Below are 13590 nucleotides of genomic sequence, written 5' to 3'. Positions count from 1 at the left end.
CCATTTCTCTCCTGGTGTTTGACAAGGTGTTTACTAAAACCCGCTTTCACAGCCATGTTTCCTTTCTCAGTGACTGTCTCCGTCTCCGACTCACCCCACGTGGATTTCAACTGAAATTCCATCCCTCTTGTTTCGAACCCACCCAGGATTACAGGTATCTCCGGGATATAAAACGTTTCTTGGACTGCTGTTCCCATCGCATTCTGAGATCCACACTCAGTGCCATGCGCCGCCATATGAACACACTCGACCTCTCCCTCCAGCAGCACCGCCGCACCCTTTTTCAAAGCTGCGCGTGCCCCCAGTTTCATTTTATTCTTCGCCTCATCCTACGCCTCAACAAGAAACTTTTTCTCTTTCTCTCAAGTGCTAAGGAACGCAAGCTCCAACAACTCATCGACACCAACACCCATCTGGGACCCTCCACCCCTGCTTGTCCCTCCGTCCCCACCCCATCTTCCAATTCCAGCCCCAGCCGCGTATTCACTATACCCCCTGACCTTCCCTTCTCCGATGCTGAACGTTCAGTGCTCAGCAAAGGACTTAGTTTCATACCCTTACGCCCTCATCTCAATGAATTTCGGGCTCGGCACGATGCTGAACTCTTCTTCCGCTGTCTTCGTCTCCGTTCTCACTTCTTTGGGCAGGAGTCCTCTCCCCATTCAACGGATCCTTTTACCCACCTCCAATATTCTCCCTCCACCTGGACCCCTCCCTCTGGATTCTTACCTTCTCTTGATCTTTTCATTGAGAACTGTCAGCGTGACATTAGCCGTCTCAATTTCTCTGCTCCTCTCACCCATTCTAATCTGTCTCTCTCTGAACTTACTGCACTCCGTTCTCTCAGGTCCAACCCCAACATTGTCATCAAACCCACTGACAAGGGTGGTGCTGTTGTTGTCTGGCGCACTGACCTCTAACTCGCGGAGGCTGAGCTTCAACTCGCAGACACTTCCTCCTACCTCTCCCTGGACCATGACCCCACCACGGAACATCAAGCCATTGTTTCCAGGACTGTCACTGACCTCATCTCCTCTGAAGATCTTCCTCCCACAGCTTCCAACCTGATAGTCGCCCAACCTCGGACGGCCCGCTTCTACCTCCTACCCAAAATCCACAAACAGAACTGTCCTGGCAGACCGATTGTGTCAGCCTGTTCCTGCCCCATGGAACTCATTTCTCGTTATCTTGACTCCCTTCTCTCTCCCCTTGTCCAGTCCCTTCCCACCTACATCCGTGATTCTTCTGACACCTTACGTCACATCAACAGTTTCCAAATCCCTGGCCCCAACCGCTTCCTCTTCACCATGGATGTCCAATCCCTCTACACCTCCATCCCCCACCAGGATGGTCTGAGGGCCCTTAGCTTCTTCCTTGAACAGAGGCCCGAACAATCCCCATCCACCACTACTCTCCTCCGTCTGGCTGAACTTGTTCTCACACTGAACAATTTCTCCTTTAACTCCTCTCACTTCCTCCAAATAAAAGGTGTGGCTATGGGTACCCGCATGGGCCCCAGCTATGCCTGTCTCTTTATGGGGTATGTGGAACATTCCTTGTTCCAGTCCTACTCCGGCCCCCTCCCACAACTCTTTCTCCGGTACATCGATGATTACTTCGGTGCTGCTTCATGCTCTCGTCGGCACCTGGAAAAATTTATTAATTTTGCTTCCAATCTCCACCCCTCCATCATTTTCACATGGTCCATCTCTGACACTTCTCTTCCCTTCCTTGACCTCTCTGTCTCAATTTCTGATGATAGACTGTCCACCAATATCCATTACAAGCCTACCGACTCCCACAGCTACCTCGACTACAGCTCCTCACACCCTGCTTCCTGTAAGGACTCCATCCCATTCTCTCAGTTCCTTTGCCTCCATCGCATCTGTTCTGATGACGCTACCTTCAAAAACAGTTCCTCTGACATGTCCTCCTTCTTCTTTAACCGAGGTTTTCCACCCACGGTCGTTGACAGGGCCCTCAACCGTGTCCGGCTCATCTCCCACGCATCCGCCCTCACGCCTTCACCTCCCTCCCAGAAACATGATAGGGTCCCCCTTGTCCTCACTTATCACCCCACCAGCCTCCGCATTCAAAGGATCATCCTCCGCCATTTCCGCCAACTCCAGCATGATGCTACCACCAAACACATCTTCCCTTCACCCCCCGGCGGCATTCCGTAGGGATCGTTCCCTCCGGGACACCCTGGTCCACTCCTCCATCACCCCCTACTCCTCAACCCCCACCTATGGCACCTCCCCATGCCCACGCAGAAGATGCAACACCTGCCCCTTCACTTCCTCTCTCCCCACCGTCCAAGGGCCCAAACACTCCTCTCAAGTGAAGCAGCATTTCACTTGCATTTCCCCTAACTTAGTCTACTGCATTCGTTGCTCCCAATGCGGTCTCCTCTACATTGGAGAGACCAAACGCAAACTGGGCGACCGCTTTGCAGAACACCTGCGGTCTGTCCGCAAGAAAGACCCAAAACCTCCCTGTCGCTTGCCATTTTAACACTCCACCCTGCTCTCTTGCCCACATGTCTGTCCTTGGCTTGCTGCATTGTTCCAGTGAAGCCCAACGCAAACTGGAGGAACAACACCTCATCTTCCGACTAGGCACTTTACAGCCTTCCGGGCTGAATATTGAATTCAACAACTTTAGATCTTAAACTCCCTCCTCCCATCCCCACCCCGTTTCTTCCCCCTCCCTTTTGGTTTTTTTCAATAATTTATATAGATTTTTCTTTTCCCACCTATTTCCATTATTTTTAAATCTACAACTAATACCTTGTCAGTCTTTCCACCCCACCCCCACTAGAGCTGTACCTTGAGTGTCCTGCCATCCATTCTTATTTAGCACTTTTCTTAGATAATATCACCACCTTCAACACCTCTTTGATCCTTTTGTCTGTGACATCTTTTGATTATCTGCTCCTATCACTGCTTGCTTGTCCCTACAACCACCCCACCCTCAACTTCTCTCCCCCCGCCCCCCACCTTAAACCAGCTTATATTTCACCCCTCTCCTAACTACACTCAGTTCTGTTGAAGGGTCATGTGGACTCGAAACGTCAACTCTTTTCTTCTCCACCGATGCTGCCAGACCTGCTGACTTTTTCCAGGTAATTCTGTTTTTGTTTAGTAATTTTATTATTCCTACTTGTGTGTCTAATCTGACTGAAAATTTACTTTTTTATTTCCTTCCCACAATTTAGGAATCTGTAACATATCCTTACAGATATAACAAACTTTTTAAAAACAACTTCTTTGGAGTGCCAGATGCATTGACTGTGTGTTTGTACCCCACCCCTATCTACCATCAACCCTCTCAACAGCATGTATTCCCTCTTTTACCAATATTGCCACTCTGCCTCCTTTCCTGTCTTTTCTATCCCTCCTAAATGAATTATAATACAATATCTTTATTTCCCATTCTTGTCATCTACAGTCAGGCTTTTGTTAATGCTATTAAATTCAGAACCTCTGGCAAAATGATTGCTTTTGGTTCCCCATTTTATTTTTCATATTCTGTATATTGCAATACATACATTTTTGACATTTTAAACAGTGTTTCTCATATGCATTTTTAGATAAACTGCCCCTACCTCCATTACTACTTTTCCTTGTTTATGTAAATAGTTCATTTGATTTTCTTTATCTTCACCATATACGTCTTGCTAAATTATTTTCTGCATGAATGTTACCATTTATTTCTCTCTCTTTATTAGCCGATCCTGGCTGGTTTATTTTCCTAGAGTCCTTCCTTAGTTTAAATACTTTGTCGCTTCCCAATTTAACCAATACATCAGCTTGTTCAGAGAACTTTGCAGAATAGCTTCGTAGCTTCGATCGGTCCTAAGTTCCCAATGAAGTGGAATCCCTCTCCCTTACATGCTTAATCGTGCATTGATTTCCCCAATCTTGAATAGAATTGCACAGTATTTACAGCACAGAAACAGATAACTTGGCCCAACAGGTTTATGTTGGTGTTTATGCTCCAAAGGAGCCTGCTCCCACCTTGCATCATCACCTTCCTATCAACCCAATGTTCCTGACCTTTACATTTTATTCAGAATTCTAATACAGATATTTATTGAAAGACTTTTGTCCTTCAGTTCAGCTAAGATTTACATGGAAAAACCCAGGCAATACTATTTTGTCTCTGCTATTTCTCTCAGATTGAGGTTTTGATGGTTTTTCACGTGTTGCAAAAGTAAAGTGCAAATATGAGAGAGAATTTTTTAAAGAGGAAAACGTAGAATTCCATGCTCTGAACTGAGGGAAAGAAAAAAACAAAGGGATAAAAACAAGATAATGTAGAAATATATTTTTCCTTTTTTTCATTTTTCTTTGCAGTCTCTTCCTGAAAGTAGTGAATAGAAATCTCCTGGACTGTTTTCTAATGATTTTAGCAAACCACCAGGTCAGATGTTGGAGATCTCCTTCCAAGGCTCTACCACTGCTATATTAAACCCAGTTATGGGATAATGTTCCCAGTTTCTATCCCTGTATTGGCTTCAATGTTGATCTGAAACTAACTTTCATATGACAGAGTGCAACAGTGTTGGGATGTGTCTGAGGTGTCAGTGTCACTAGTGTTATCAGAACAACACTGGATGGCACAGCACGAGGAAATCTGAAAGGTCTGATCTCCACAGAAGAAAAATTAACTATGTAAACAAAAATATAGTTGATAGCTGATATGATAGTCATATTTTTAAGTTACAAAAATGGGGGTAATCAATGGACTTTCCTTCATCCCTCCCCTTCCAGATGTCCTCCTTTAGTTGGATTCTTTAAAGTAGGAAATGCGAGTGGATTGAATTGCATGCGCAATTTTTATTGAATATTCATTCATCCATTTTGAACAAGACTTCCAAAAACCCAACAGAAGGTTTTTTTTAGTGGGTGGCATTTTCAAGTTGTTGCCAAATTTTATAGGGAGTGGGAACATATATACTATGATGTAAATTTGTGTTGGATTTAAAGGAAAAGATTTAATTTTGACATTGTGTTGCTGGACATTTAGCCATCATTGTGTCAGGCATTAAATAGTAGTTCCAGACAAGCAGCCAGGAATCCAAAAATATTAATTCCCATTGTGTATATAGATACAAGTTGACTGAGCTTGTGGCCATTCTCAGGATTTCGCACAATAGTCTAAAGGGGAATTTTACTAAACTGGTGATATAAAAAAGGGAAAATTGTTTCTTTTTGAAAATACATCATGTGACTATTAGATTGGTAGGAGTGGTGGGGGCCTTGATGTTTTCTTCTGTGCTCCTATATGCCCTACACTATGCTTCCACTCTTAAACAACTGTGTCTTGAGTTGTTATTGTTGGCAACACAACTTAAAAACCAAGATAAAAGCTAAATACTGCGGATGTTGGAAATCTGAAACAAAAACAGAAAATGCTGGAAAATCTCAGCAGGTCTAGCAGCACCTGTGGAGAGAGCAACAGTTAACATTTCGCGTCCATATGACCCTTCTTCAGGGCTAAAGAGAAGTAGAAATGTGATGAAATTAATACTGTTTAAGGGGGGTGGAGCAGGTGAAGCTGGATAGGCCAGTGATAGGTGGGAGCAAAGGAGAGATTGACAAAGATGTCATGAACAAAAGGATGAAGGGAGTGTTAATGGTAGTGGTTAGGGCTAAAAAGGTGCTGATAGTGGTAGAAAGGTAGGAAAGCAGAGAGTGATAACAGCAGAACAAAGGGAGCAGAGTGCTTACAGGTAATTTGTTATCAAGGTCCCACAGTCAACAACTAAGTCCAATTAATTTGATTTTTCTTTTGTATTGGCTGAAGGGGTTGAGGGTTGGTGATTGTCACCTTGTGCAATTCAAAGTAGTCCTGGCCAAACAGTTCCATAATCCAACTTAGACAAATGCAAGTTATCATGGTTGTTCATCATTTATTTATGAGATATTACATGCTGCTTATACACTGCATAAAACGTGTATTTCCAATCAGCTGTGCAGCAACAAACATTGTAGAGCAAAAACAATTTAAAATTAATGTTTTCAAAACATATCCCATAGAGTTAGCACATTATTTCCATACTCGAAACAAAATAAATATTTGTAATTTCTGTCTACAAGACAATTTTTCAGCTGAGATGAGCCCATTGGGATTTGTGAGAGGATAGAGGGATTTCTAGAGCTGTGAGTACTTTGGTGATTTCCATTTCAGTTGGAGTATTTGGTTCGTGTTTTGTACATAAAATCAGAAGAGATCTTCATTTCTTACTATATTTCAAAACAATTGTTACAGTGTCTCTCAAACAAAGCCAGTGCCATCTCCTTCCTGGTCTGTTGGAGAAAGCAATGGAATCAGAAAACTGTTATCATATGCTTGTCCAGGAAAGGGGGAGGCTAAGAATAAGAAGTTACAACCTGCTCACGTCAAAATAGTTGAGTGTAGGGGTAGCATGAGTACTTCTGTTTAGTACAATGTTTTTGATCTTTGCATTAAACACTGTTTTCATAAAATCTTCTTTTTGTCTCTCTTTTCTTATAAAACAGACCATATCAGTATGTCTGACCCAATAACATTAAATGTAGGAGGAAAGCTATACACCAGTTCTCTAGCAACTTTAACACGTTATCCAGACTCGATGCTGGGTGTAATGTTCAGTGGGAAAATGCCCTCAACTAGCGATCAGCATGGTAATTTCTTCATTGATAGAGATGGCAAAATATTTCGATATATTCTAAATTTTCTGCGGACGTCAAACCTGGACCTCCCAGATGATTTTCAAGAAGTGGGGCTCTTGAAGAGAGAAGCTGATTTTTACCAGATCCAGCCTTTAATAGAGGCTTTGCAGGAGAGAGAATCTGAAAATGCCAAAGCAGAGAGAAATGCAATGCTCAACATTACTCTTGATCAGAGACTGCAGACTGTTTACTTCACAGTTAAACCAGCCCCACAAATGTATAATCTAACCTCGTGTAGCACAGAGGTTTTTGATGCAAATATATTTTGCACGTCAGCTGAATTCCTGAAGCACTTGAGCTCCAAGTTTTGTTACTTTGTCAATGGTAAACTTTTACCAATTGGTTATGAGAAAAAGGATCCACACCATTTGACACTACAGTGGGTTGGACATGTGGCAGTGTTGCCTGAAGATGAATATACAAGGCAGAATTTAAAAAGACTATGGATTGTACCTACAAATGAGCAAGTTAACAATTTTCAGTTGTTTGTAGAGGAAGTGTTAAAAACAGCAATGAGTGATGGATTCCATGTGGATTCATTACAGCCAGATTCCTCTGACTTCATGAATTATAAGGTACTACGTTTAGTCCGGTACAAATAGAAGATTTATCGCTTAAAGTATGCATTATCAAATGTTTATTACTGTGTAACAGTAAAAGCCTTAAGCTTTTTTCCCTAAACTGTATGGCACTTTAGGTTCAGGATTGCTGCATTTACCTACTGTCTTTATTGCTTTAAACAATGAAAGTTTAACAATGTAATATGTGTGATAGTAGTTTAATCATAATATCGGCAAATTCTGGCACTGGTTAAAACAATTTATTTTTGCCCTGACTTTACAATTGCTGTACTATGTAGATACCGTTTTGCACTGGATTTTTAATGTTCACCATTTTTGAGAAGAAATGTATAGTTTTGAAAAACTGCTTCTAATGACACCTAGGTTTAATGTTTAATTTCAGGAAAATTATTAGTACAATATTGCACATTATAAGTTGTGTACTGTACAAAAGTTAACATAAACAAACCAAACCTTCAATAGGATCTACTTAATAATGGAATAATTGTTTTGTCAAGTCTTCTTAGTAATGAAACAAACAAGGGAATCTAAAACATATTCTTTAATCAAATTTAATGTTGGGAGTTAAACAATCTTACTGGGGATACAGTTCATTTATAGCACCAGGTCTAAATTTACAAAATGTTTTTATAGGGAAGGGCCTCAGTGGATTAAAGCTGCAAATTTTTCATTGTAGCTCTAGGGGGGAGGTGATGGCATGGTGGTGTTGTCACTGGATTTATAAGCCAGACACCCAGGTTCAAATCCTGCCATGGCAGATGGTGGAATTTGAATTCAATAAAAATTTTGGAATTATATTCCAATAAAAATATGGAATTAAAATGTTGAATGATGACCAAGAAACCATAGTCGATTGTTGTAAAAGCCCATTTGGTTCACTAATGTCTTTTAGGGAAGGAAATCTGCCTTACTTGGTCTTACATGTGACACCAGACCCACAGCAATGTGGTTGACTCTTAATTGCCCTTGTTCAGAGGGCATTTAAGTGTGGGCAATAAATGCAGCGGCCACATCCCATGAATGGAAAAAAAATAGTAAATCTCTGTAATTGGGTGTTGTGCTATTTAATTCTTTATTTCAATAATATTTAACCTAATGACTTAATTTTAAAACAAGTGTCACTAAATTTTGCAGATGGAGTAATTTTCATGGTTTGTGGTGAGTTAAGTAATGTGCTTCTAAATAACATCTGTGACTGTGGGTGGGGGTGAAGGAAACAGGACAACTTACAGGATCTTCATTAAGTGAACAGTGGCTCTCGAAATTGCATTTGTCTCAAATAATTTATAAATATAAAATGTTAAGGAAAAGGTATATGTTAAGGACTTGACTTTTCAGACCACTTGATGATTTTTCTTATTGAAATAACTTGTATAGGAAGGATGCTCTGCATAGAATCGGATGGAAGTGAGCAGTTGAGAAGGAAATAAATAACATTTTTAGAGTAAAGAGAATCAAATAAGGTAATACTGATGATCATAAATGCTTTTATTTGCAATGTATATATACTCCTTATATTAGCTTAGGAAAATATAATGCTTCAGGCATCACAGGAACAGCTGTGAAAAGATGGACAAACTATGGGGCTAAGAAGATGCAGAAAGTTTTACTGCAATTAACATCAAACAAATGAGTTAGAGTGCTATTTGCTGGAATAGGATTTCAAAGCAAAGGGTTTCAAAACAAAACGAAAGGACCAGAGTCAACCAAAGTGGGAGGGGAATCCTAACAATTCCAAGAATGATAGTCAGCAACTGTTTCTTTATAGTTGAGTCATTATCAATTAACAGTGGTACTGAGCCTTAATTGACAATTGGTGTGATACTACCATTGCTGGAGATTTGCTGGCTGCCGTGGGATTGGTAAAAAATGGAACCATATGAACTGGACATAAGAAGTAGTATTGACTGAGGGTAGCATATTTGAATGAGATCAAGAAGGACTAGGAGAACCATATATAAGTCATGCAGACTGTAATCTATGACCTTGGCCACAACAATGGTGCTGCATACAGGATGGAAGCTAGACTGCAGGGATTCAAATGAGGAGATTTTGAGATTGATGGGAATGGACTAAGATGATGACACCTTTAGCAAACCACAGAGAAGAAAGGTAGGTTAGGGAGGGGCAATATTTGAAGGGGACAGGCTGAAGTTTGGTTTTTAAGAGGGATATGACAGCAGTTTTGAAAGGAAGAGGAATGATTCAGCAATGAGAGGCACTGACAAAATTGGCAAGCAACATGGTATGTAAAGATGGTTGAGTGAGAAGGAAATCGATGGAGCCAGAGATGGGTGAGATCGAAGAGTTTGGAAAAATTGTGGGAGTGGGACTGGTGGGGAGAAACTTTGATTTTCTGTGATATGAAAAAGGAGTGTTGGAAAGGAGCAGCAATAGGTGGAGGACCAGAAAGGAGTTTTGAATTCTTTCATGGGATGTGGGCTTTGTTGGCTTGGCCAGCATTTTTATTCCTTGTTGCCCTGGAGATAGTGGGGGTGAACTGCCTTCTTGAACCACTGCAGTCCATGTGGTGTAGGGAGGGAAGTGAATGAGAGTGAATTAATGAGAAAATTTTGGGAGCATTTTTCAGCAGTGAAGGGTGAGATAAATGGGATTTTTGAGAAGATAAGGACATGAACAGCAGGCAGACAAGGAAGTGATGAAAGATAGCAAAGGTGATGAAGTCATTTTTGCTGTTGTGCTATAAGGCACACCTCTGGCTGTGTTCCTAGTTCTATTTTTCCATTATTAGCTGCAGCTTTGTTTTCTCCTGCAAGGAAAGAGCTTGTTTGATCATTACTGCTGGACAGAATACATAGCAGCATCCATACCTGGCTTTGGTAACATGACCAAAGCATCTCTTGTCATGGCACTAGCCCACCTGATTCCGGTTCCTGGTGAGTTGGTCCCAGTTGCTGCAATGTTTGTCTATTCCAGTGGAAGAAATATTGGCTTGGGCAATTCCAAAACATTGATACGTTTGGATCCAACTTAATTACACATGATCACTGGAATTTTTTTGTGACATCTTCACATTTGACATTATATTTAAAAAAAATTATACCAGTTTTATTTCTCAGCAACTGAGACTAGTCTTATATAGACAAATGACTAATAAAAGTACCCTTGTGTGGGCTATTTGAAGCAGCAATCTAACATGACCACCTCAAGTCTAGAACATATAGTGTGACCTACTCTCAGATTTTATAAGGCACGAGCTTGACCATAAATGCATTTGTGCCATTTAAGTGGAGTGTTCTGTCATGGTAAGAATGGTTCAGGACCTTGGTACTGCATTAGGTACGTAATCTAGACTTAGTGGCAGTAGCCATTTTTGTTGCGTCCTTTGAAATGAACGTCTATGCAGTGACTCCGCTTCCCTGAGAAGTTTCTATTAATAAACTCTATTAGTTGTGGAGTGAACAAAATTTAGATTTGCTGTTTTGGGGATCACACACCAAGCACTTTTCAGTTGCTGCTGATCAAAGGGTTATTATGTGCCCAGAAATTACTACCTTGAGATTAACCTTCTGATGAAGTTGTGATATTAATAACTGCAGGATGGGGAGTTCACACAGGTTGGATTCGGGTACATGAAGCTTACAAATTGGAGGCCTCCCGAGATGCCTGCCCAGGTTGATGTAGATTTTAATATTGCATTTACCAATTTGACATGCACTTGTACATTGTACACGAAAACGGTTTGAGATTATGTATTTTTAAAATATTCATTTCATCTATCATCCTAAGATTTACATACACGCCATCCATATAGAGAAGGCAATAAAGAAGGCAACCAAGATTGTTTTGGTTAAATGGCTTAAATTACAAAAGAATTTTAATTCATTGGCCACTTGGAAAATCATGAAAATAGGACATTTTTAAACAGATTTTTTAATTCATGTCTATATTGCTTTATGCCCCCACTTCTTCTATGATGAATATGTTTTTGTAGATAAAGAACCTTTTACCTCTAAGTTTCAATCTAACTTCTGGAAAACAGAATCCACAGTGAAAACACATTTTCTTTCCTATGCTACCTTTCTCGAGGAATTTATGAAGTAAAGCACTATACACTAATATGTAATGTTTACTCACTACTATTAGAAATTGAGACATTGGCCTAGATTTTACGGTAAGTGGCAAAGTGAAGGTGCATACCACTGACCTCGGAAAGCTGCCCACAAAGATCTAGAGACATCTGAGGTATGGTTTTCCTCTTTCCTAATGGCATGGGAGAGGTGGTGGCATAGTGGTATTGTCACTGAACATATAATCTGCTTTGGGGACCTGGGTTTGAATCTCACCACAGCAGATGGTGAAATTTGAATTCACCACCAATTTGAAATTTGAATTGAATTCAATAAAAATCTGGAATTAAAGTAACGATAACCATGAAACTGCTGTCGATTGTTGTAAAAATTCATCTGGTTCACTAATGCCCTTTAGGGAAGGAAACCTGCCATCCTTACCTGGTCTGGCCTACTTGTGCCTCCACAGTTGGCTCTGAAATGGCCTAGCAAGCCACTCAGTTCTCGAGGGCAATTAGGGAGTGGCAATAAATGCTGGCCTAGCCAGCGACGCTCCCATCCCATGAATGAATTTTTAAAAAAGTTTAAATCTGGCAGCAAGTGGAATTTTATCATGATGGAGAAATTTGACATACCACAAATATAAAATTAGCTTTTCAGGGCTAAAGGCATTCAGCAGTAATTATGAATGTAGTATTGTGTTAAAAACCCAGTTACTGCCCATAGCAACTGATTCCATTGGATTCAATCAGTGGAGGATAGAGTGGGGGATTGGGAGAGGTGCCTGAACAGCACATCTGGAGAAACGAACAATCACTTTAACAACTAAATCACAATTTCAGACCATGAACACTCTCCTCTATCTTCCTCCTTTTTTTATCCCTTTTAATTTTTTTCATTTATTGCTTATCCCCTTTTCCCCAACCCCCACCCCCAAAGGGCCATCTGTTACTTGTTCCATGTTGTTCTTTCACACAGTGCTGACCCTTGTTCTGCTATTCACATTCTGCTTTCTTACCTTTATGCCACTATCAGCACCTTCTTTAGCCTGAACCACTACCATTAACACTCCCTGGATTGCAGATGTTGTTATCCATTTCAATCATGACCGCGAATACTGGTAACTTCCTTGTGCAAAATTTGGGCCATTGAGTTATTGTGGAAAGAGGTAAAGTGAAACTTGTGAATTAGCAATTTTGGGTGGAGAAGAGGGGCCAATCAAGAATCTTTTGAAGACCTGACATTGTTTTTCTTAAAATTGAATTTTATATGGTCATTATCATCTTTGCTAAATTACTGTATACAGAAATATGAACCAAATATATATGTATTTAATTTTCTTTTTCATTCATGAGATGTGTGAATTGCTGGCAAGATCAGCATTTATTGTCCATCCTTAATTACTCCCAAGAAAGTGGTGGGAAGTCTCTTTGAACCACTGCAGTCCATGGCCTCTTTTAACTACTGCTCTCCTTGTGATGTAGACACGCCCACACTGTTGTTAAATAAGGAATTTCCAGATTTTGACCTGGCGATGATGAATGGAGAATGATGTATTTCCAAGTCAGGATGATGTATTTCCAAGTCAGGATGATGTGCGACTTGGAAGGAAAATTGCAGATGGTAGTATTCCCATGCACCTGCTGCTCTTGTCCTTCTATGGGTTGGATTTGCAGGTTTGGAAGATGCTGTTGAAGAAGCTTTGGCAAGTTACTACATTGCATCTATTGATGGTACATATTGCAGCCTTGGTTTGCCAGTGGTACAGACAATGTTTAGGGGTGAATGGGGTGCCAATGTGTTTTGTCCTGGATGGGGTTGAGCTCCTTGAGTGTTGATGAAATGGCAGTCGTTGAGGCAAATGAAGAGTATTCCATCACTCCTGACTTGTGCCTTGTAGTTAGTGGAAAGGCTATGGGGAGTCAGGCGGTGAGTTTTTTTACACTGTTTTTGAGAGTGGTTTGGTTAAATTTCTGATCAATTAGTTGCTTGGTGGTACAGAACTTCAGTATTGCAGGAAAAAAGGCAGGCTGTCAAAGCTTTTCATCTTGCACTCATCGGGACAGGCAGAAGAATGCAAAATTTCAAATGATCACAATTTATACTGCATGAGAAAAGGGTGCTGATTGGTTGGCAAAATTGACTCTTATCAAGGCGTTGCCATGGATGTGGGCAAAGATGGTTTCATTATCTGAAGAGTTGAGAATGGAATGGAACACTCTGCAATTGTCAGTGAACATCCCCATTTCTGACCACCTG

At 40.8% G+C, this 13590-nt stretch overlaps 2 protein-coding genes across 2 annotated transcripts in view; one reads left to right on the top strand and one right to left on the bottom strand.

Moving 5' to 3' along the window:
• Positions 1 to 6538: 6538 nt before the first annotated feature.
• LOC144682861 (BTB/POZ domain-containing protein KCTD21-like) lies at positions 6539 to 13337 on the top strand. Its single transcript, XM_078545680.1, has one exon. The coding sequence runs from the start codon at positions 6539 to 6541 to the stop codon at positions 7319 to 7321; it is 783 nt and encodes a 260-aa protein (XP_078401806.1). The 3' UTR covers positions 7322 to 13337.
• The window catches only part of mitd1 (MIT, microtubule interacting and transport, domain containing 1), a 35728-nt gene continuing 28860 nt past the window's right edge, over positions 6723 to 13590 (bottom strand). Inside the window, exon 9 of the mRNA XM_078545675.1 lies at positions 6723 to 6839. The gene's annotated coding sequence lies outside the window, so the exon portion shown is untranslated. The remainder of the gene's footprint in view (positions 6840 to 13590) is intronic.

Source organism: Cetorhinus maximus, chromosome 7, assembly GCF_964194155.1.
Source record: "Cetorhinus maximus chromosome 7, sCetMax3.hap1.1, whole genome shotgun sequence".
NCBI classification, from domain to species: Eukaryota; Metazoa; Chordata; class Chondrichthyes; order Lamniformes; family Cetorhinidae; genus Cetorhinus; species Cetorhinus maximus.
This window is presented reverse-complemented; position numbering and strand designations above follow the sequence as displayed.